At 63.3% G+C, this 22,545-nt stretch overlaps 2 protein-coding genes and 1 long non-coding RNA gene across 4 annotated transcripts; 1 reads left to right on the top strand and 2 right to left on the bottom strand.

Annotated features, from left to right (window-relative positions):
- Positions 1–3,529: 3,529 nt before the first annotated feature.
- Positions 3,530–12,364, top strand: MAB21L4 (mab-21 like 4). The gene is made up of 5 exons (XM_007532011.3): positions 3,530–4,095; positions 7,144–7,369; positions 8,266–8,419; positions 11,256–11,612; positions 11,694–12,364. The coding sequence occupies exons 1-5, from the start codon at positions 3,633–3,635 to the stop codon at positions 11,787–11,789; spliced, it is 1,296 nt and encodes a 431-aa protein (XP_007532073.1). The 5' UTR covers positions 3,530–3,632; the 3' UTR covers positions 11,790–12,364.
- On the bottom strand, positions 9,059–11,259 carry LOC132539363 (uncharacterized). 2 transcript variants are annotated; one of them, XR_009550596.1, is made up of 3 exons: positions 11,078–11,259; positions 10,483–10,509; positions 9,059–9,106 (listed from the first exon to the last, which is right to left on the bottom strand). It is a non-coding gene; the product is annotated as an uncharacterized LOC132539363 (long non-coding RNA). The 2 variants fall into 2 exon arrangements; XR_009550597.1 differs by lacking the exon at positions 10,483–10,509 and adding an exon at positions 9,349–9,375.
- An 860-nt stretch (positions 12,365–13,224) lies between the features above and the next one.
- AGXT (alanine--glyoxylate aminotransferase) lies at positions 13,225–21,812 on the bottom strand. Its single transcript, XM_007531977.3, has 11 exons — positions 21,534–21,812; positions 20,759–20,951; positions 19,788–19,852; positions 18,947–19,047; positions 18,000–18,070; positions 17,599–17,683; positions 16,863–16,958; positions 16,419–16,488; positions 13,973–14,068; positions 13,676–13,804; positions 13,225–13,454 (listed from the first exon to the last, which is right to left on the bottom strand). Exons 1-11 carry the CDS (start codon positions 21,762–21,764, stop codon positions 13,347–13,349), a joined length of 1,245 nt encoding a protein of 414 aa, XP_007532039.1. The 5' UTR covers positions 21,765–21,812; the 3' UTR covers positions 13,225–13,346.
- Positions 21,813–22,545: the final 733 nt, after the last annotated feature.

Genomic DNA, 22,545 nt, shown 5'->3' with positions numbered 1-22,545 from the left:
CAAGTCACTCGGGGACCCTCCTGTCTGGGTTGGCCTTAGCGGGGACCAACAAGCTAGGGGCCAGGTGATGGCGTACCTGATTGAGCACACACCTTACCAGGCATAAGGACCTGGGTTCAAGCCCTCGTCCTCACCTGCAGGGGTATAGCTTCATGAGCGGTGAAGCAGGGCTGCAGGCCTCTGTTTCTCTCTTTATCTCCCCCCTCCCTCTCAATTTGTCTTTGTCCTGTCAAACAAAAAGAAAAAGGAAGGGAGAAAATGGTCACTGGGAGCAGTGGGTTTGTGGTGCCAACACTGAGCCCCAGCACTAGCCCCACTGGCAGATAAACTAAACCCAAGTGAAGTCAACTAAAATGAAATGTGGGACCTAGTGGGGGTTGTACTGTTATACGGGCAACTGGGGAATGTTATGCATGTACAAACTACTGTATTTACTGTTGAATGTAAAACATTAATTCCCCAATAAAGAAATAAAAATGAAATGTGACTTGCAAGGCCTCCATGTCAATGTGACGTGCTGGCAGGGGCCGGGCGGTGGCACATGTTACCAGGACCCGGGTTGCAGGGAGAAGCTTCACAAGAGATGAAGCCGGTCTGTAGGTCTCTCTCCCTCTCTTCCCCTTTCAATTTCTCTCTGTCCTGTCAAGTAAAATAGAAAGAAAAAAAAAAGAAAAAAAGAAAACAGGCCTCCAGGAGCGGTGGGTTCATAGTGCCAGTCCCGAGCCCCAGCGATAACCCCGGGGGCAACAAAGTCTTGATAGGGAGACCCCATGTTCACCATAACTCACCCCCCCGTGCTCCCGTCCCCTTGTTCCCACCAGCCCCTGCTCTGCACAGAGGCCCTCTGCACCGCCTGCCCTGCGACCCCTACGTCCCCTCTGAGCCTCGGCCACTGGGAGGGAAGGAAGGTCTTTCGTCCCGTGTGGTCACCCGGGGCCAGCTGCACAGATGTCCTGTGGGTGGGGGTCACAATCTGTCACTTGTATTTTTCTTTTAACACATCAGCTGCTGGACAGAGTGCCCCCGTCCACGGGGGCCAGAGAGATGGCCGGATTCTGGATGCACCCCCATCCCTAAAATCCCCAAACCCTCAGCTCTGGGGGGCAGCCGCTCGGGGTCTCGGGGTCTCTGTCCCCAGGCAACCCTCTGTGCTTGGAGCATAAAGACCGAGTGCATAAAGGACCCTGAAGACAGCACAGTGGATTTTGCAAAAGACTTTCATTTCACACTTGATGCTCTGGAGGCCTGGGTTCAACCCCTGGCAGCAAGCAGGGCCCTGAGAGCAGAAGCAGGGGGGTTGGACGAGTGGTTACAGGTGCAGGGAAGGGGGCAGGTGTGGGGTGAGCAGGTGGCCATCTCTGGCAGTGCTGGGGGGCTGCACCCAACCTGAAGCCTGCATGCTTTATGCCAAGTCACTGTCCACATGCCATTGTAGACCCCTGGCCAGCACCAGCAGAGGACAGCGACTTAAGAACAGACAGGGGCTGGAACGGGCCTTTCTGTAGAGAGAACATGGGGGCGCAGGCCAACGCCGTCTGGGAGTGAGGTCCCCAAACCACCACACTGGTGGGGACAGAACAGGGGGCATTGGGGCCAGGGACGGGAGGGAGAGGCTATGTGCTTTACCATACCTGTGGCTTGGGCTCGAACCCTGGCACCATATGGGAGCGCCACAGTGGCGCCAGGGGCGGCTCCTGTGCCATGGTGTCTCTGCTCTCTCCGTCAGCCTCTAGTGGCTGTCCATATGGATAACGAGTGTGGCCAGGAGGACGTGCCTGTCAGGTTTATTCACCAAGAAAAGCTCTGAAGACAATAGCAGCAGCCTGGCCTGGGCCTCACATGACCCCAGGTGACAAAGTCGTGACCGGGCTGTGACAGGACTGGGAGAGTGCCTCACACCACCAGCTCCTGGCCTCCCGAGCACCTCTCTCCGTGGGCCCCGCCTGAGGCCTCCCCTCCCTTAGTCCCTCTGATCACAGAGTGTGCACATCTGGCCAGGTGAGGTCAGGCTTGAGCGGGGGTGTGGCCACCGGCAGGGAGACTGGGTGGGGGGAGCTGGAGGGTGACCTGGCGGCTGTGGGGCCCGTCCCTCCCGCCCTCAGGTTCTGGGGGATGGTCCTCAGCTGCTCCCCATAAGCTGGCAGCCAGGGACCACCCTCCACTAGAAACCCAGGGTCTGGAGTCCGGCAGTAGCGCACCGGCAGAAGGATCCCTGTTCGAGCCCCCGGCTCCCCACCTGCAGGGGAGTCGCTTCACAGGCGGTGAAGCAGGTCTGCAGGTGTCTGTCTTTCTCTCCCCCTCTCTGTCTTCCCCTCCTCTCTCCATTTCTCTCTGTCCTATCCGACGACGATGACATCAACAACAATAATAATAACTACAACAATAGAACAAGGGCAACAAAAGGGAATAAATAAATGTTAGAAAAAAAAAGAAAGACACCCAGGGTCTCCTGGCACCCTAGTGTGGCCCTCAGCTGCTCTGACCTAACCAGAAGCTGCCAGTTCCTTTGGCCCCAGCCCCTCTCGAACCCTGAGGCCAGGTCTCTGCCCACCCTGGGCAGCCCCCTGGGGCAGCTCGGGGCAAGGCACCAGGCCCCCTGGAGTGCTCTAGTGCTAAACCGAGTTGAGGGTGGCGGGTGGGGGATTGGTGCCTTGGCTGCTGTGTTTCCAAGGGAGTTCAGGAGACAGTTGGGTCCCCGGGCACAGGAAGGAGGCTCCCCGGGCACTGCTGATGGTCAGCTCAGCTCAGGACCGCAGCCCCAGCCCCCTCCCCAGTGCTCCCACCTCAGTCCAGACTGGAGACGGTCATGGTATATGAGGCTGTGGGCCCCTGGGGGGGTGGCTGGAGGACAAGCTTGGGGGGTGCAGAGCCCCTGTGTTGAGCCCTGGCTTGTCCTGTCCAGGGGGAGGCTAAGGGCTGAAGTGGCTTAGGGCAGCTCCCTGGGGTCTGGAGTGGCCAGGATGGGGCCTGCATGGTGGGCAGGGCTCCCTGGAGGCTTGAGGCTGCTCCCCAGGTCCCGGGTTGCTTTTGGCACAGAGCCACCGAGGTCAAGGGTCCCAGGCGCTTTCTGAGGGCCTGGACTTGGGGCCCAGAGGAGGGTGGAGCCAGGCCGCTGAAGGTTGGGACTTCCCTGGAAACAGCTCCTGCCCGAGTGTGCTCAGGTGCCTGCAGGCCTGGCTGAGGACAGGTGGGGGCAGGGTGCAGGAGAAGAGCCCCCACCCCAGGCAGCGGGAGCCTTTGGGGAACTGTGATCAGCTGGGGGCCCTGGAGGCAGGTGCCAGGGAAGCTGCCCCACCCTCCAAGGCCAGAGGGACCCATGTGTCCCCCTGTGAGACTGTCAGGAGGTGGGGAGGGGGGGTAGGAACACAGGTGGTTTCCTGAGTGTGTGTGTGTGTGGGGGGGGTTTGAGGAGGCAGGAGGGAGGAGCCGACAGCCAGCCTGGTGGAGGGGGTGGCAGTCCCGCCTGAGGCCCGCGACTGAGTCACCTCGCCCAAAACCTGTGCCGGGCGCAGCTATTTAAGCTCCGTTTCCAGGAGCTCTGGGGAGGAAGCCAGGGAGCGGCCGCTGTGGCTGCACCCTGCTTGGGCAGCCGCCCCCCAGGCCTGGCCTCCCCCCCAGGCCAGCCCTCGGACATGGCCGTGCAGATCCCCCTGTGGTATCACTACCTGAGGGCCATTGGGTCCCGGGCGGCGGCCAGAGCACAGGCCTTCCAGGGCGCGGAGAACGCAGTGCTGACGGTGCTAGAGCAGGTGTGTGCCCGCGACCCCCGCTTCCTGGTGGACTACTCGGGGGGCCGGCAGGCCCTGCCCTTCTCCCTGCGCTCCTCGGACGGGCCACTGGCCTTGCTGGTGCCCCTGCGGCTGGACGCCCAGGTGCTGCAGATAGAGGGGGCGGGAGTCGCCTGCCGCCTGGCTGTGCCCTGGGGGGACGCGGCTGGCCTGGAGCCCTGGATGGCGGATGACATCTTCAGCCCCTCGGAGGAGGCCGGCGCCCCGTGCCAGGGCCACGTCGAGCCGGGCAAGGTCCTGCGAGTCCTGCAGGAGCTGCTGGTGGCTGCCATCGTGCACTGCCGCCACCACGGCCTCCTCGCACCAGGTATCTGGCCCGTGCACACACACGTGTGCTGGTGAGGGTATGCACGTGTGTGCTGTGGTGCCAGCCTGCGTGGCTGGGGTGTGCCAAGGTGTATGCACTTGTATATGCTCTGCTGTGAGTGTGACCAGCTGTGTGTGCGTGCGTGTGCTGGTGTGTACATGCATATAGTGTGGTGTGTGACCAGCTGGGGGTGTGTGTGTGTGCTGGTGTGTCCATGCATGTAGTGTGGTGTGTGACCAGCTGGGTGTGTGTGTGTGTGTGCTGGTGTGTACATGCATATAGTGTGGTGTGTGACCAGCTGGGGGTGTGTGTGTGTGCTGGTGTGTCCATGCATGTAGCGTGGTGTGTGACCAGCTGGGTGTGTGTGTGCTGGTGTGTCCATGCATGGAGTGTGGTGTGTGACCAGCTGGGTGTGTGTGTGCTGGTGTGTCCATACATGTAGCGTGGTGTGAGTGTGACCAGCTGGGTGTGTGCGTGCTGGTGTGTACATGCATGTAACATGGTGTGTGACCAGCTAGGGGTGTGTGTGTGCTAATTGTGCACACATGTGCTGGTGTACACACACACATGTGACATGATGTGAGTGAGACCAGCTGTGTGTGTGTATGCCCTGCTGTGAGTAACCAGATGTGGGTGTGTGCATGTACACATATGTGCTGGTGTGTACATACATGTGGCATGGTGTGAGTGTGATCAGCTGGGGGTGTGTGCGTGTGCTAATTGTGCACACATGTGCCCTGCTAGGATTAACCAGCTGGGTGTGTGTGAGTGTGTGACAGGGCGTGAGTGGGACCAGCTGTGTGTGTGTATGCCCTGCTATGAGTGACCAGCTGTGGGTGTGTGCATGTGCGCATGTGTGCTGGTGTGTACATACATGTATGGCATGGTGTGGGCATGCCCAGTTGTTCTGGCTCCCTCACAGGAACCGGAGACCCTCCTCAGTGTCCCCTCAGGTGCCTAGTTGGGGGCCAGGGAGTGCACCCCAAAAAGGGGACATGGGGGCCCTTGAGAGAGGAAGGAGCAGGGCCTCCTGGGCAGTCCTGGCGTTCAGGGCATGGGGTGTCTGTCCAGCTCCCCTCGGGGACAGGTGTGTGGCTGTGGTGATACCTGTCACCCAGGTCCGACTGCCTGGTGTCCTGGACCCAGCCTGCCAGGCCGTGTCCCTGTGGTGTGGGGACCTGGACTCCTGGGCATGGGAGGGACCCATTGGCTCCCTCCTCCCTGCTCCATCGGCTTTGGGGCACTGGATCCCTTTGCCCAGGCTCCAGGAAGAGTGACAGGTGTGTGCAGTCAGCCAGAGCGCCAGGCCTCCCCCGCACCTGCCGCGGGCCAGGCTGGCCTGTCATTAGAGGCCACAGCAGAGCTCAGACGCTGGAGGCTGGCAGCCCTGCTCCCCTTCTCTGTCCCCACCGCCCCCCCCCCACCAGCCTGGTGGGTGGGGACCCTCTGAGCACAGCCCGCCCCCAGGAATGGAACTGCACCTGGTTGGGCAGGCACGCAGGGGAATTCCAGCAATGCTTCCTGGCACCTTACAAGGAAAGGCCTGGGTGACGGGGTTCAGTGCCCCACCTGGAGAACCTGTGGGACCAGGTGGGCGTGGCTGGTGCCCCTCCAGGCCTGGCTCACAGTGTGTGACGCAGTGCGACGGCCTCAGTAAGAGGTGGCTTTGAGCGTGCAGCACTGGGAGCCCAGCACAAAGCACTTCTCTAAGAACTCAGTCGAGCCCATTTTTGGGAGGACAGAGTGTTTTTTTTTTTTTTTTTGCCTCCAGAGTTATCACGAGGTCTCAGCCCTGGCACTATGAATCCACTGCTCCTGACAGCCATTTCCATTTTTTTTTCTACTTTCCTTTTAGTTGACAGGACAGAGAAATTGAGGGAGGAGGGAGAGGCAGAGAGGGAGAAAGAGAGACACCGGCAGCCCTGCTTCATAACTCATGAAGCAGGTGGTGAGCGGGGGCTTGAACCCGGATCTTTATGCATGGTGACATATATACTTAAATGAGTGTGCCACTGGACTGTACTGAACTGACCCGCCCAGGACAGGGTTTCTACCTGCACTAGTTTGGGGAGAAAGGACACCCAGAATTGAGGGTGGGGGCCCCAGGTCATGCCAGAAATACCCTCTCCATAGCTTCAGTCCTCACCCCACAGAGTGACCAGCCGTGGTCTGGGGGCTCTGCATGGGGAGGGTGGGGTGCAGAGTCAGTGGGAAGTCCAGGAGCAGCTCTGCTGGAATGTGTCCCCATGTCCCATCTGGGGTGAGACTCCAGGCTCTGGGCCAGGATCTCCGTGCTCAGGTCCACCTCTGAGGACCAGACAGGGTGACAGGCCATCACGGTGCCCCTTTGCCCCCATCCTGTGCCCTGTACCCTGCCGGGCTAGCGTGGGGATGCCTCTTCCTGGGTCTGTACTCTCTGGGTTGTGGGTTGGAGAGAACTCGACCGGAGCCAGCCTGGGCTGCTATTCACTCAGCGATGCGAGGGAGATGACTCAGGAACCAAACACATGGTGTGAGGCAGTGCAGTGTCTTTATTGATGAGAGAGCCCAGGCTTTTTAAAGGGCAGACCCGGAAGTGGCAAGTCATAAACGGAAATCACTAGGAAAGAGGCGGAGAAAGGCAAAAGGGGCTGGGAAGGTAGGAACTTCCTCAGCAACTGTTGCGAGGGTTTTAACTGGTGGGATTAATAATATCCTGCAGGCAGGGAGGGTCTCCAGGGTAGAAAGAAAATAGATCAAAGGAATGGAATGGGTGGGGATCTTTCAGGCAAAACAATGATTATGTAGATAGGCCATAGGATCAGGAATGCAGGGTGCTTTGTGAGGCTCCTCACAATTACCCGACAGTGCCCCTGTCCTGTCTTTATGTCCCTGTCCTGTGTCCCTTGCCCTGTCCTCTGTCCTTGTGAGCCTGTGCCCCCATCCTGTGCCTGTGCAGGGTGGCCAGGAGTCATCCATGTCCTGGGGGTATCCTGGCAGGGTATGGGGGGGGGTCAGCTGTGTCCTGGGGTGCCCAGGACAGCCAGCTGAGATGGGGCATCCCTTCAGGCTCCGTGCACATGGCTGGTCCCCAGGAGGGGGCGCTACACCTGACGCTGCTGGTGTCCAGCGGCTGGAGGACTGTGTGCTTCCATGTGGTGCCTGCAGTGCTGAGGAAGCAGCCCATACCCGGCCTGGAGGAGGTGCGGCCACTACCGGGCTTTCCCGAGGGCAGCTGGAAGAGGGTCTGTGGCCAGGAGGTGGCACTGGTGCCTGCCAGCTCCCAGCACTGGAGGTGGGCAGAAGGCAGGGGGCTGTGGTCAGGAGGCGTGGGACAGGCCCCCCATATGGGATTCAGAGGCATATGCCCCCAGAGCTCCAGGGTAATCCCCTGGACGCTGAGGCTACACCAGGAGCCTGCTGGCCTGGTGAGAATCCCACAAGCACAGGGAGGGGAGCAGGGCGTAGGGGCTCACGAACCCACCCCTAGGACAGAAGAGAGAAGACAGGACAGAATAGAGAAGACAGGACAGAAGAGAGAAGACCCCAGGCCTTAACAGCCCCCCAGGTGGCCTGAGGGTAGGGGTGTCCTAGGGGTGTTCTTTTTTAAATTAATAAATAAATTTTCCCTTTTGTTGCCCTTGTTGTTATTGATGTTGTTAGATAGGACAGAGAGAACTGGAGAGAGGAGGGGAAGACAGAGAGGGAGAGAAAGATAGACACCTGCAGACCTGCTTCACCACCTGTGAAGCGACTCCCCTGCAGGAGGGGAGCTGGGGGCTCGAACCTGGATCCTTATGCCGGTCCTTGCGCTTTGCGCCACATGCGCTTAACCCGCTGCGCTACCGTTCAACTCCCCCTAGGGGTGTTCTGAGGAGATGGTGGGATGGTGGGTGCTGGCCAAGGTATCCGTGGGCTGGGCTGTGAGCCCCCGACTCAGCGGAGGATCTCTGACCCCCCACCCCAGGGCTCCCCAAAGGGTCTGCTAGTCTCCTAGCCTCCTGGGGTACCGGATGGATGGGGGCATGGACAGGGGCTCAGCTCAGGGTCCTGGGGTCCAGGGAGGGTAGGGTATGCAGGTACCTCCTGGGGTGCTGTGGGGGGGTGGGCACCTCCATTCCCTGTCCATCCTACTTGTCCTGGGGCTCAGGGTGACTCACCCCTGACCATGCCTCCCTGTGTACGGCCCAGAGTCTCCACTGACCACCTGCTGACCAGGCTGCTGGGTGTGTTGGGCTCCCTCCCTGGCCACCGCCTGGACGCCTTGTCCATCCTGGACCGTGTCAACCATGAGAGCTGGCGGGGTGGCAGTCAGAGCCCTGGACTCACCTTCGAGCACCTGCAGGTACTGTGCTGGGGGCTCGGCTGCCCGGCGCCCTGTGAAGTGTCTGTGATGTCCTGCAGGGGATGGGTGTGTCCCCCCCCCCCCCGTCACATGGTCACCGCTGGAGCTTGGCCCTGGTTGCTGACCCCCCACCATAGAGGAGTGAAGCTGTCTTGGGTCTCTCCTTCTCTCCTCCTCTCCCTGAAGTCCCTGGCCCCAGCTCGCATTGTGAAGGAGGGGTGTGGAGACCAGGGCAGGGAGCCTATGAATCCCGTCACCTCACCATCCTGGGGGCACCGGGCCTGGGGTGGCACCTGGGGGGTGGGGGTGCCATTGAGGGGAAGTTGGGGTAGTCCTGGGGTTCTGCTGAGTTTGAGGGGTGCTCCAGGGCAGGGAGGGGCTGGGACCTGCAGGGGTGACAAGAAGTGAGTGTGAGGGGGTGTGTCTCCAGGAGGACCTCAGGGCAGATGGGTGGGCTGGGGGAGGGCAGGGCCCTGGGGGCTAAGTGTGGGTGCAAGGTGGGGCTGGGGGGGCAACGCCATCCCTGTCCCTGTCCCCACCCTGTCCTCCTTTCTGCCCCTGTGCACATGACTGTTCCTTCTGTCCCCCCGTGACTCTGTCATCTCTGTCCTGGAATCCCTACCTGTCTTCCATCCATGCCCCCTTCTCTGCACCCATCCCGGTGTCCACCTGTCCCAGTGTGCCCACCTGTCCACCTGTCCCAGTGTGCCCACCTGTCCTCTCTGTCCCAGTATGCCCACCTGTCCTCTCTGTCCCAGTGTTCCCACCTGTCCTCTCTGTCCCACTGTTCCCACCTGTCTTCTCTGTCCCAGTGTGCCCACCTGTCCTCTCTGTCCCAGTGTGCCCACCTGTCCTCTCTGTCCCACTGTTCCCACCTGTCCTCTCTGTCCCACTGTTCCCACCTGACCTCTCTGTCCCAGTGTGCCCACCTGTCCTCTCTGTCCCAGTGTTCCCACCTGACCTCTCTGTCCCAGTGTGCCCACCTGTCCTCTCTGTCCCAGTGTGCCCACCTGTCCTCTCTGTCCCAGTGTGCCCACCTGACCTCTCTGTCCCACTGTTCCCACCTGTCCTCTCTGTCCCACTGTTCCCACCTGACCTCTCTGTCCCACTGTTCCCACCTGTCCTCTCTGTCCCACTGTTCCCACCTGTCCTCTCTGTCCCACTGTTCCCACCTGTCCTCTCTGTCCCAGTGTGCCCACCTGTCCTCTCTGTCCCAGTGTTCCCACCTGTCCTCTCTGTCCCAGTGTGCCCACCTGTCCTCTCTGTCCCACTGTTCCCACCTGTCCTCTCTGTCCCAGTGTGCCCACCTGTCCTCTCTGTCCCAGTGTTCCCACCTGTCCTCTCTGTCCCAGTGTGCCCACCTGACCTCTCTGTCCCTGTGTTCCCACCTGTCCTCTCTGTCCCAGTGTGCCCACCTGTCCTCTCTGTCCCAGTGTGCCCACCTGTCCTCTCTGTCCCAGTGTTCCCACCTGTCCTCTCTGTCCCAGTGTTCCCACCTGTCCTCTCTGTCCCAGTGTGCCCACCTGTCCTCTCTGTCCCAGTGTTCCCACCTGTCCTCTCTGTCCCAGTGTGCCCACCTGACCTCTCTGTCCCTGTGTTCCCACCTGTCCTCTCTGTCCCAGTGTGCCCACCTGTCCTCTCTGTCCCAGTGTTCCCACCTGTCCTCTCTGTCCCAGTGTTCCCACCTGACCTCTCTGTCCCTGTGTTCCCACCTGTCCTCTCTGTCCCAGTGTGCCCACCTGTCCTCTCTGTCCCAGTGTGCCCACCTGTCCTCTCTGTCCCAGTGTGCCCACCTGTCCTCTCTGTCCCAGTGTTCCCACCTGTCCTCTCTGTCCCAGTGTGCCCACCTGTCCTCTCTGTCCCAGTGTTCCCACCTGTCCTCTCTGTCCCAGTGTTCCCACCTGACCTCTCTGTCCCTGTGTGCCCACCTGTCCTCTCTGTCCCACTGTTCCCACCTGTCCTCTCTGTCCCAGTGTGCCCACCTGTCCTCTCTGTCCCAGTGTGCCCACCTGTCCTCTCTGTCCCAGTGTTCCCACCTGTCCTCTCTGTCCCAGTGTTCCCACCTGTCCTCTCTGTCCCAGTGTTCCCACCTGACCTCTCTGTCCCTGTGTTCCCACCTGTCCTCTCTGTCCCAGTGTGCCCACCTGTCCTCTCTGTCCCAGTGTGCCCACCTGTCCTCTCTGTCCCAGTGTGCCCACCTGTCCTCTCTGTCCCAGTGTGCCCACCTGTCCTCTGTGTCCCAGTGTGCCCACCTGTCCTCTCTGTCCCAGTGTGCCCACCTGACCTCTCTGTCCCAGTGTGCCCACCTGACCTTGCCCCCATTTCTGTGTCTCTACCTGTCCTCTTTCCCTGTTCCCACCCTGTCCTCCTTCCTGTCCTTGTCCCCATATGTCCTCTGTCCACACCCCTACATACCTGCCTATCCCCTCCGTCTCTGTCTATGCCTGTCTCTGTCCTCTCTGTTCCTGTCCCTATAACCACCTGTTCTCTCTGTCCCTGTGCCCTCACCTGTTATCTGCCCTTGAACCTGAGTCCATCTGTCCCCATCCATCTGTCCCCACCTGACCCCTCTGTCCCTGTGTCCCCACCTGCTCTCACTCTCTCTGTCCCCACCTGTCCTATTTCCCTACCTGTGCTCTGTCCCTGGCCCTCATCCACCTGCCCTCTCTGTCCCCACCTGCCCTCACCTGTGCTCTGTCCCTGTTCCCGTCCCACCTGCCCCCTCTGTCCCCACCTGCCCTCACCTGTGCTCTGTCCCTGGTCCCGTCCCACCTGCCCCTTCTGTCCCCACCTGCCCTCACCTGTGCTCTGTCCCTGGTCCCGTCCCACCCTGCAGATGGTGCTGCTATGGGCAGCAGTCCTCTTCCCAGCGCCCGAGGACTGGCAGGAGCCCCAAGGTGCAGTGTACCGGCTGCTGGTGGTTCTGCTGAGCTGCCTGGCGTCACGGCGGCTGCCCCACCTGCTGCAGCCAGAGCAGGACCTGCTAGGGGGCCTGGCCCCCGCCCTGGGCCACCTGTACCAGCTTGTGGAGCACTTTGCCAGCCAGCCCGAGGCCGCCCTGCGCCTACATGCCACGCACCTGGGTCGTAGCCCCCCACCACGCCTGGGCTCGGGGGTGAGGGCCCTGCTGCAGCTGCCCGCCAGCGACCCCACCTACTGGGCCACCGCTTACTTCGACATGCTTCTGGACAAGGTAGGGGTGGGGGGCAGCTGGGGGGAGGCAGCCAGGGGCAGGGGGCAGGGCTGACGGCTCCCCCTCCCCTTGCTCCCCCAGTTCCAGGTTTTCCACATTCAGGACCAGCAGCGTCTGGCGGCCATGCAAAACATCTTCCTCAAGGCCAGGGCTCTGGGCAGCGAGACAGCTGAGTGACCAACCGACCGCGGTGGGAGGGGACAGGCCAGCCCTGGTGGAGGGGGCTCTGTCCCCAGTGTCTCCGCCACCTGCCCTGGACCGGCCTGTGGGGGACCCTAGCAGGTCTAGAAGGGCTGCTGTCTACGCTGGGGGGGGGTCCGCCCGCCCCACCTGCCCTGTCCTGCAAGCTGGACATTGGATGGGGCCCCTCTGTGCACACAGCTGGCCCCCAGCTCCCCCTGTGACCCCTCCCCACAGGGCTGTGCCCCTTGTCATAGGAGACCCTATGAGGTGGTGACACCAGGGCTAGGCACCTCCACAAGCAGACAGCACCTGAGCAGCCCCCACCAGGGGGAGCCAGCGGGCACCCCCCAGGCCTGTGAGGGCTTTGGGGTGACCGGTGACCATCTCTGTGCCTCTGGCCCAACCTCTGGAGCTGGCCCTAGGTGTGACTGTCCAGGGTGACAGCCAGACACCGAGCTGTCCCCCGGGGGTGCTGGGCAGGGCAGTGGGTGTCTCTGCCTCCAGCCCCCTTCTCTGTCAACCTCTGACGCTCCTGCTGCATCCTCGTGAAATAAAGTCTCAAAAGCTGAGCAGAAAGGTTCCACCAGGAGGGGACACTGAGTGTGTGTGAGTGTGTGTGAGTGTAGGGCTGCACTCCTGGGATCGGAGGTCCCCAGCTGCCATGTGTCCCCCTGCCTGAGCCCAGCCAAGTCACTGGTGGCTAAGCTCAGGTGGCCAGGTGATACCCACCCCCTGGAATGCCCACTGACCGTGGGCAGAGCAGAGCACCCTCAGGAAAAGCATCCCTGGGAACTGAGCAGCAGCTTCTGGAATTCTGACTCCAAGAGACACACCTGGAGTGGCTGTGTCTAGCCAGGGCCCTGCTGGGGCTGAGGTGTGGGGCTGAGTGCCACCTCCCTGCTGGGGTTTGGGGTGCCACCTCCCTACTGGGGTTTGGGGTGCGGGGCTGGGTGCCACCTCCCTGCTGGGGCTTGGGGTACATACTGGGCTGTTTCTTCCATGCTGGGGTTATTGGGAAGGGACACGGATGTGGGGTGCAAGGCTGGCAGAGCAGACTGGGACATGGAGGAAGAGGGTCTGGTCACCCAGACCCATTGAGGGGGTTGGGGCTGGGGGTGGGGACGGGAGCGTTGGCGTCCTGCAGGGTTCCATCCCCTAGGCCTGGAGCCGACTCTGCCCTGACATGTGGGGGGGTCTCAAAGGAGGCTGCATGTGAAGAGTGGTTTTGGGGGACACACGGGGCTCAGTGAACTGTCACTCTATTCACCGGCTATGTCCATGGGGGTCTGGCCATAGAGTGAGCTCCCTGAGGCCACCTTGGGGACATCCCTCCCTGCGGTGAAGGTGGGGAGCATACCTTACTCTGTGCTGAATTTGGGGAGCAGCCCCTCTCTAGTGAATTTCCCCGTGAGCCCAGCTGCCCGACACACAGAGACAACGGATGGTTTATTGAGCTCTTGGGGGCCCTGGCCGGCAGCCCGACACCCGGGAGGCAGCCCCAGGGTGTCCTGGGGGGTGGTGGGGCGCAGGTCACAGGTCAAAGATCACAGGTCACATCTTGCTGTGGGGACAGCGTTGCAGTGCCTCTCTCAGCGCCTCCGTCAGCAGGTCCACGTTCTCCCGGGTGGCGTTGTAGCCCAACAGGCCGATACGCAGGACCTGGCGGGGGCGGGGGCAGCGGGGCCACTGAGCGGGAGCCCCCCAGGACAGCCCCACCTGGTGGGCACCGGGGATCTGGGGGCTTCGGAGCCCGGCTTGGCCAGGGGAGCTGACCCTTGGCAGCTGGCTGGGGAGGGGGGCCACACGGGGACCTCGGCCTCTTCAGGGACACCCCCACCATGCCCGGGGGCTGCCCGTGCCCGTGCCCGTGGGGGGCTCACCTTGCCCACCGAGGGGCCCATGCCCCCCATGATCTCCATGTCATAATGGTCCATGAGGTACTGGGTAATGTCCCTCCAGTCGTAGCCGGCGGGCACGGCCACCGTGGTCACCGTGGGCAGCCGGAGGGTCTGCGGGCGGGGGACATAACCGGGGTCAGCGGGCCCAGCCTGGGGACACAGCCTGTGGTCCCTGATTCTCCAGATGCCAGACTGTTTAGGGACCCTAGCCCCAGCGTAGCTGGGACCGGTCAGCCCCCCATGTCCCCAGGCCTAGCCCCCCCAGGTGCCCCTCCTTACGGGGTCCTTCACGAAGAGCTGCAGCCCTAGTGCCTGCAGTCGTCCATACAAGTAGGCCGTCACCTCCCGGTGCTTCCGCCAGCTGTTCTCCAGGCCCTGCGGTGTCACAGCAGTGGGTGTGGGGGCCCAGCGCACAGGACCGACTAGAGAAGGTGGCCAGGCTGCATTCCCAGGCACCCAGGCCCTGCTGCTTCTGTACACACGTCCCCTGCCCCACACCTCCCCTGCCCACACCTCCCCTGCCCCACATCTCCCCCTGCTCCCACATCTCCCCTGCCCCCACATCTCCCCTGCCCTCACATCTCCCCTGCCCTCACATCTCCCCTGCCCCACATCTCCCCTGCCCCACACCTCCCCTGCCCCACATCTCCCCTGCCCCACATCTCCCCTGCCCCACATCTCCCCCTGCCCCACACCTCCCCTGCCCCACACCTCCCCTGCCCCACACCTCCCCTGCCCCACACCTCCCCTGCCCCACACCTCCCCTGCCCCACACCTCCCCCTGCCCCCACATCTCCCCTGCCCCACATCTCCCCTGCCCCACACCTCCCCTGCCCCACACCTCCCCCTGCCCCCATATCTCCCCTGCCCCCACATCTCCCCTGCCCCACACCTCCCCCTGCCCCCATATCTCCCCTGCCCCCATATCTCCCCTGCCCCACACCTCCCCTGCCCCACACATACCCTGCCCCACATCTCCCCTGCCCCACATCTCCCCTGCCCCCACACCTCCCCCTGCCCCCACAATTCCCCTGCCCCACACCTCTCCCTGCCCCCACATCTCCCCTGCCCCACACCTCCCCTGCCCCACACCTCCCCTGCCCCACATCTCCCCTGCCCCACATCTCCCCTGCCCCACATCTCCCCTGCCCCACATCTCCCCTGCCCCACATCTCCCCTGCCCCCACAACTCCCCCTGCCCCCACATCTCCCCTGCCCCCACATCTCCCCTGCCCCACACCTCCCCTGCCCCACATCTCCCCTGCCCCACATCTCCACTGCCCCACACCTCTCCTGCCCCACACCTCCCCTGCCCCACACCTCCCCTGCCCCACACCTCCCCTGCCTCACATCTCCCCAGCCCCACATCTCCACTGCCCCACATCTCCCCTGCCCCACATCTCCCCTGCCCCACACCTCCCCTGCCCCACACCTCCCCTGCCCCCACACCTCCACCTGCCCTCACATCTCCCCTGCCCCACACCTCCCCTGCCCCACACCTCCCCTGCCCCACATCTCCCCTGCCCCACATCTCCACTGCCCCACATCTCCCCTGCCCCACATCTCCCCTGCCCCCACACCTCCACCTGCCCTCACATCTCCCCTGCCCCACACCTCCCCTGCCCCACATCTCCCCTGCCCCACATCTCCACTGCCCCACACCTCTCCCTGCCCCCACATCTCCCCTGCCCCCACATCTCCCCAGCCCCACATCTCCACTGCCCCACATCTCCCCAGCCCCACACCTCCCCTGCCCCACATCTCCCCAGCCCCACATCTCCACTGCCCCACATCTCCCCTGCCCCACACCTCCCCTGCCCCACATCTCCCCTGCCCCACATCTCCACTGCCCCACACCTCCCCTGCCCCACATCTCCCCTGCCCCACACCTCCCCTGCCCCACACCTCCCCCTGCCCCCATACCTCCCCTGCCCCCACATCTCCCCTGCCCCCACATCTTCCCTGCCCCACACCTCCCCTGCCCCCACACCTCCCCCTGCCCTCACATCTCCCCTGCCCCACACCTCCCCTGCCCCACACCTCCCCTGCCCCACATCTCCCCTGCCCCACACCTCCCCTGCCCCACATCTCCCCTGCCCCACATCTCCCCTGCCCCACATCTCCCCTGCCCCCAAACCTCCTCCTGCCCTCACATCTCCCCTGCCCCACACCTCCCCTGCCCCACACCTCCCCCTGCCCCCATACCTCCCCTGCCCCCATACCTCCCCTGCCCCCACATCTCCCCTGCCCCCACATCTTCCCTGCCCCCATACCTCCCCTGCCCACATACCTCTCATGCCTCCATACCTCTCCTGCCCCACACCTCCCCCTGTCCCCACATTTCCCCTGCCCCACACCTCCCCTGCCCACATACCTCTCATGCCTCCATACCTCCTCCACCCCCACCCCTCCCCCTGCCCCCCACCTCCCCTGCCCCCATCTCCCCCTGCCCCCCACACCTCCCCCTGCCCCCACATCTCCCCTGCCCCCATACCTCCCCTGCCCCCATACCTCCCCCTGCCCCCATACCTCCCCCTGCCCTCCACACCTTCCTGCCTGACCAGGCTTTCTGGTCAGCAAGAAACAAAGAGTCACTGGGCAGTGCTTGCCTGCCCCCCATCCCCTCCACCCCAGGCTCTGCTCCCAACCCTACAGCTGTGCTCCCTCTGTTCCCCCCGTCCCCCAGCCCCCAGTTATCTCTGGTCCCCAGTCCCCCAGCCCTCACCTCTTCCACCAGGAGAGCCAGGCTCTCCCGCAGGCAGTACAGGCTGGTGACGGGCACCGTGTGGTGGTACCTAGAGGAAGGTTTGTGGGCCCGTGGACCTCAGGGTCATCAGGGACCCCACAGTGGGGCTGGGGGCTCAGAGTGTAAGCACCACCCAGATGGGGAGCGAGGGAGTGGGGTTCAGGGGTGTTCACAACAGTCCTCATTTGACTGTGCCTTCAGGGCCCAACCCCAGGTGCCTCTTCCTGGGTGTGAAGGTGGGGAGGTGGGTAAACTGAGGCAGGAAGGAGCAGGTAAGGCAGGTGTCCTGTGAGTCCTGGGGCTCCCTGAGCTGCAGAGGCAGGAGGCGGGCTGGGAGCAGTGGGGCTGTGCAGAGTCTGGGGGAAGCGGCTAGCCCCCCGCCCCCTGCCCGCTGCCCGTCCCCACCCCCGGCCTGGCCCTCACATCCTGGGCTTGTCATCACAGCCCCAGAAGTTGCCCAGAAGCTGCACGTCCATGTAGAAAGAGAAGGGCTTAGTCCTGCGGCCCTCGATCTTCTTCCTGGGGGAGAAGCCATCTGAGCTTGCTGGGGGAGGGGCCTGCACTGGACTTCCAGGAGGACGCCTAGCCCCCAGGCCCAGCTTCCCCTGCCCCCATGTGCAGGCAGAGCCACAGCCCAGGGAGGGGAGGCTGCAGACTTGTCCCCCCACCCTCCCAGCCCTGGCTTGGGGTCTGGGCTGGGACTCAGGATGCTGATGGGGGGTGGGGTGGGGGGTGGTCTGTGGGGGTGGCGCTGGGCCCAGCCCTCGATGGCTCTGCCTTCAGTGTGCAGTGGACACACCCAGAGTTCCAGCCTCTGCACCTCACACACGCCCACAGGGATACCCTTTCATCCCAAGTCCCTCAGCATGACCCCACCCAGACGTGAACCCAGAGTGAGGACACAGCTGTCTAGGTGGGTGTCAGTGTGAGGGTGGGCAGAGCTGTCCAGGTGGGCACCACAGATCAGGTGGGCAGAGCTGTCCAGGGTGGACACCACTGGTCAGAGCAGGCACAGCTATTTAGGTGGGCACTGTGGCGGGCATTCCAGAGATTTCTCTGAGCATGCCCAGGCAGCTTCCCTGGCTCTATCCCCTTTCCCGTCCTCCCCTGCACCCTTATTGCCTCTCCTCCCCTCCCCTCTCCTCCCTGGGACACTCACCGGGCCCTGTCACTGAAGGAGATGATGGAGGTGCCTGGGGGTGCATTGAGAGCCTTCTGGGCACCGGAGTAAACCACATCGATGTCTGGGGAGGGGAGGAGGGGCTGCAGGGTTCTGCTTGGGGCACCTGTCCAGGCCCCACTACCCTCCACTGGGGCCCTAGGGGCAGCCAGGGTGTCTGGACCTTAGCATTCCCCAAGGGTGGGTGCCCGACTGGATGCCTACCAGCCCAGCCTCCTCCGGGCCATGGGCTGGGCGCCTGGCCCCTCCCTCCATGCCTATAGCATAGGGTGGGGGTTGCCTGGAGGCCAGGGCTGCTCCTGGAGTGGGTGGCCGACATGATGAGTGTCACAGGGTGACCCCCAGGGGAGCTCAGGTTGGCGGCGGGGAGGGACGCCTACCTTGCTGGTCCATGAAGATGGGGGCCCCAGCCAGGGAGGCCACAGAGTCCACCAGCAGCAGACACTGGTACCTGGGCAGAGGAGTCACCCCTGGGGCGAGTGAGGGCCACCCTGCGGTTCCAGGGAGCGGGTGGCCCCTGCCTGTGTCTGCGCCCAGAGCCAGCTGCCATCCCTGGGGGGTCTGTCTCCTGAGGTTCAGCCCCAGGTGTTCTGTCCCCGTGGCAGACATGTAGTGGCCAGGCTGCCGCCCCACAGCCCTCGCCCACTCCACACTGTGCCTGTCCGGGTGGTGCTCCTGGGGCCATGAGTGATGGCAAGGTGGCATGAAGCCCTCCTCAGGCAGTGGGCATGTGGGGGCACCTGAGTCAGAGCAGGGGGCAAGGACTCACCTGCTGGTAACCCCCTTACCTCAGGACAAGCCCACCTGAGGGATGGGCCCACCTCAGGGACAGGCCCACCTGGAGGGTCAGTTTACTGACAGACATGATGATTTGTAATGGGTCTTATCTGTCAGGAGGTGCCTACCTGAGGGACATGTTCTGCTGTGAGGGAGAGAACTCACTTGAGTGAGGGGAGGGGACAGTTCACCCTGAAGGGGGACGTACATGAGGTGGGGACTCACCTGAGGGGACGGAGTCATCTGAATTAGAGGACAGGCTCCCTGAGGGGAGCCTCTCCCTGTGGGGGACTCACCTGTAAGGAGGATGAGCCCTCACCTGTGGGGAGTTCATGTGGTGGTAGACTCACCTGTGGGAGGGCTCACCTGTGGGGGGTCACCTGTGAGGGGTGCTCACCAGTGGGGGCGCTCACCTGTGGGGGGCTCACCTGTGAGGAATGCTCAATGTGATGGGCTCACCTGTGGGGGGCTCACCTGTGAGGAATGCTCAATGTGATGGGCTCACCTATGAGGTGTTCACCTGTGGGGGGGCTCACCTGTGGGGGCTCACCTGTGGCAGAGCTCCCCGTAGCCATCGAGGGGCTGCAGCACTCCGGTGGATGACTCTCCCTGAGTCAGGAATAGCAGCACTGGCTTGTGCTGGACGAGGCCCTGTGGATAGACCAACAGGCTGAGGGCCAGCCCTCCACAGGATCCATCGCAGGACAGAGAGGATCTTGTGGGGCCCCTTACTGGATCCATGTGAGGTCAGCTGAGTGGCTGAGCTGGAGATGGCAGCCCACTCCTGTCCCCTGTAGGGCCCCTAGTTCTCCCCAATCCTGTACAATACAAAGCCCCCAGTGCCCCCACTCTGTCTCCTGTAGAGCCACCAGTGTCCCCACACCTGTCCCCTGTAAGAGCCCCAGTGCCCCCACTCCTGTCCCCTGTAGAGCCCCCGGTGCCCCCACTCCTGTCCCCTGTAGAGCCCCCGGTGTCCCCACTCCTGTCCCCTGTAGAGCCCCCGGTGTCCCCACTCCTGTCCCCTGTAGAGCCCCCGGTGCCCCCACTCCTGTCCCCTGTAGAGCCCCCGGTGCCCCCACTCCTGTCCCCTGTAGAGCCCCCGGTGCCCCCACTCCTGTCCCCTGTAGAGCCCCCGGTGCCCCCACTCCTGTCCCCTGTAGAGCCCCCGGTGCCCCCACTCCTGTCCCCTGTAGAGCCCCTGGTGCCCCCACTCCTGTCCTCTGTAGAGGCCCCCCATATCCCCACTCCTGTCCCCTGTAGAGGCCCCCTATATCCCCACTCCTGTCCCCTGTAGAGGCCCCCTATATCCCCACTCCTGTCCCCTGTAGAGGCCCCCCATATCCCCACTCCTGACCCATCAGTCACTCCCACCCCTTAGTGACCCTCCACACCTGTTCCACTTCCTGCAGTGTGTAGTGGCCGCCGGGGTCCTTGATCATGGGGTGCACGCGGGCTCCTGGGGGTGTCAGGCAGGGCTCAGCAGGCCGGCCATGCAGAGGCAGGGACCCAGGGAGGAGACGGGGCTTGGTGGGAGCAACCTGTGTACCCCTCTCTCCTCGCCCTGCCCACTATGGGGAAGCTGGCCTTGGATGGAGGGCTGACTGCTGCTCTGTGGGGCCCCCAGGGTCCTGGGCTGGACAGTGGTGGGTGCGGAGCAGGGCTGGGGCTTGGCACGGAGGGGAGTGCTGCCCCCTGGGTCCCCTCCACAGCTGTTTAGAGGCTCAGTATATTTGAGGAGCAGAGGGGAAGCATGCGAGCACCCCACCCTGGGGGAGCTGGAGGGGGCTGTAGGCGGGAGCAGGGGTCAGAGCCTCTGTGGCCTGAACAACCAGGACCCCACCTGCCCCCGGAAACTGTGAAACGGGGGTGTGGCATCCAGGGGCCAAGACCCCCATGAGGTGTGAGGAGGGGTTGTCATTAACCAGGCTGGGATGTGGCCTTCTGAGTGACCCACCAGGAGCTGGGGACATCCAGGCCCACCGTCGACATTAACCCAGCCATACTTCCTACCTCTCTCTACCCCTAGAACAGTCTAAGCTCCAGAAAGGGGCTGGCTCTGGGACTGTGGGGTTCAGCCTCTGGGACCCCACCCTGTCACAGCACAGGAGACTCCCGGGAACCTGCAGAACTGCTGGGCCTTGGGGGTCTCTGCCATCCGTCTTCCACTTAGAGAAGGAACAGCTTCTCTAAATGCTGAGAGACAGCTGGGCAGTGGGTACCCCACCCTTGCCCACAGAGGGGGAGGCACAGAGGATGGGCAGGGCTGCCAGGTCCTCTGGGTGGGAGGCAGGAGCTGGCTGGGTACTGCCAGGTCCCCTGGGTGGGGGACAGGAGCTTCCAGGCTCCAGGTTCCAGCACTCACCGATACGTTCCCCAATCTCCACGGCCCGCTGCCCCCACATGCCGTTGGCGCCCACCAGGAAGGAGTCCCCGGGCTCCAGCAGGTTGAACAGGGCGGCCTCCAGTGCACAGTGGCCAGAGCCACTCAGGGCCAGTGTCAGGGTGTTCCTGGTTTGGAACAGGTACTGGATGCCCTGCTTTATCTCATCCATGATCTGGGGGGTCGGGGAGGGGCACACAAGTCAGCCTGCTCAGCTGCTCTCCCAGACATGGAGTTCCAAGGGACAGAGTGGGGGACATAGCTCAGCCCCCTCCAAGCTGCTAGGATGGTGGTGGCTCAGGGCATGTCATGTGGAGATGGAGACTTGGGGTACCCCTCAGACACCCCGCACTGTGTTCCCTGAGCTGTCACTCCCCTGGAGAGGTGCCTCCAGTCTGTCCCCTAAGCTTCCATCCTGAGGTGATGTCCCTTGAGCTGTCACCTCCCTGGGGGTATGCCACCCAATATCCCTTGATAGGACACATCCCCAGGTACCCCCCACTTTGTCCCCTGAGCTTCACCTCCTGGGGGGATGTCCCCAGATTGTTCCCTGAGCTGTCCCCTCCAGGAGAGGTGCCCCCTGCCCTGTCCCCTCCAGGGGAGGTGCCCCCTGCCCTGTCTCCCTTTTGGAGAGGTGCCCCTGCCCTACCTATCTCCTGGCCTGTCCCCTCCTGGCTCCTTCCCTGCCCCCTGCCCTGTCCCCTCCTGGGGTTGGTGGCCAGGACACGGGGTCCCTGAGGCTCAGGGCCACACGCACCTGATACATCTCCTTGTGCATATGTCCAATCATCGGCTGCCCCCCAGCCTCTTGGACCCGGGGCGCCAGGTTGGCGGGGCCAGGCCCCAGCAGAAGGCGGTTGGGGATGGCCAGGGGCTTGCGGAGGGCCTCAGGAGGGGGTACCAGCAGCGGGCGGGAGGCCATGGTGCGCGCCCAGCCCGTTGCCCGGGGCCGCAGGGCCGCTCTGGCCAAGGTCAGCGCGCAGTGCATGGCGCACACGGGATCGATGGACTTGTTTGTTCCCTGGCCCTCTGCTCCTGTCAGGGCCTGTGTGTGGGGGCGTGGGGACTGCTGGGGACAGCAGGGGAGGAGTCGGCCTCACCCTGCGCCCTGCTGACCCCTTGGGTGCCAGGAGCAGTCACTAGCCCAGCCACTGCTACTGGGACCATGGCTTGCAGCTTGGGACAGCTGATCCCACCTCTCCCTGACGTTCCCCCAGGACAGGAGGGCAGTGAGTGACCACTGCTCTGCCAGCAGCTCCACAAATGCCTGACGGCAGCCTGGCTGGGCGCCCATCAAGTTTTGTTCACAAAGGTAAGAGAAGGCCGTGCATGACCCACAGGCAGGGACTGACCCTGACCAGCCAATGAGCACACTGGCCAGGGGAACAGGCATGTCTGCCTGTGCACACTCACACCTGCGCCCACACACGTGTGCACACACTCACACCTGTGTCCACACACTCACACCTGTGCCCACACTCACACCTGTGAACACACACGCACATGTGCTTGTTCAAGGCCATGTCCCTTCCTCACTGGTGGGCCCTCCGTACTGAGGTTGGAGGGGTCGCTGTCACTCTGAGCCTTGGGTCCCCTCTGCCTGAGGTTGGGTGGGGAGCAGCCCCCTACCCTGTGGAGGAGGGGCAGGGCCATGGGCAGCCCCTGCGGGTGGGGACAGGTCGTCGGGTTCCCCGAGCAGCAAGGTCATCGCTGAGCTGCTCTGGGGACGCCGACCGGAAGGATGGGGGACGTCTCCTCCACACCAGGGA

Source organism: Erinaceus europaeus, chromosome 7 (assembly GCF_950295315.1).
Source record: "Erinaceus europaeus chromosome 7, mEriEur2.1, whole genome shotgun sequence".
In the NCBI taxonomy this organism is placed as follows: domain Eukaryota; kingdom Metazoa; phylum Chordata; class Mammalia; order Eulipotyphla; family Erinaceidae; genus Erinaceus; species Erinaceus europaeus.
The sequence above is the reverse complement of the archived record's forward strand: the minus strand, read 5'-3'. Positions and strand labels throughout refer to the sequence as shown.

Coding starts and splice junctions, on each gene's coding strand:
- AGXT (XM_007531977.3), bottom strand. CDS start 21,764: ATGCACTGCGCGCTGACCTTGGCCAGAGCGGCCCTGCGGCCCCGGGCA. Junction 17,684..17,999: donor CATCTTCATGGACCAGCAAG/GTAGGCGTCCCT, acceptor TCCCCTCCCCAG/ACATCGATGTGGTTTACTCC. Junction 14,069..16,418: donor TGGCTCTCCTGGTGGAAGAG/GTGAGGGCTGGG, acceptor GTGACACCGCAG/GGCCTGGAGAACAGCTGGCG.
- MAB21L4 (XM_007532011.3), top strand. CDS start 3,633: ATGGCCGTGCAGATCCCCCTGTGGTATCACTACCTGAGGGCCATTGGG. Junction 7,370..8,265: donor GCCAGCTCCCAGCACTGGAG/GTGGGCAGAAGG, acceptor TGTACGGCCCAG/AGTCTCCACTGACCACCTGC. Junction 8,420..11,255: donor TCACCTTCGAGCACCTGCAG/GTACTGTGCTGG, acceptor CCCACCCTGCAG/ATGGTGCTGCTATGGGCAGC.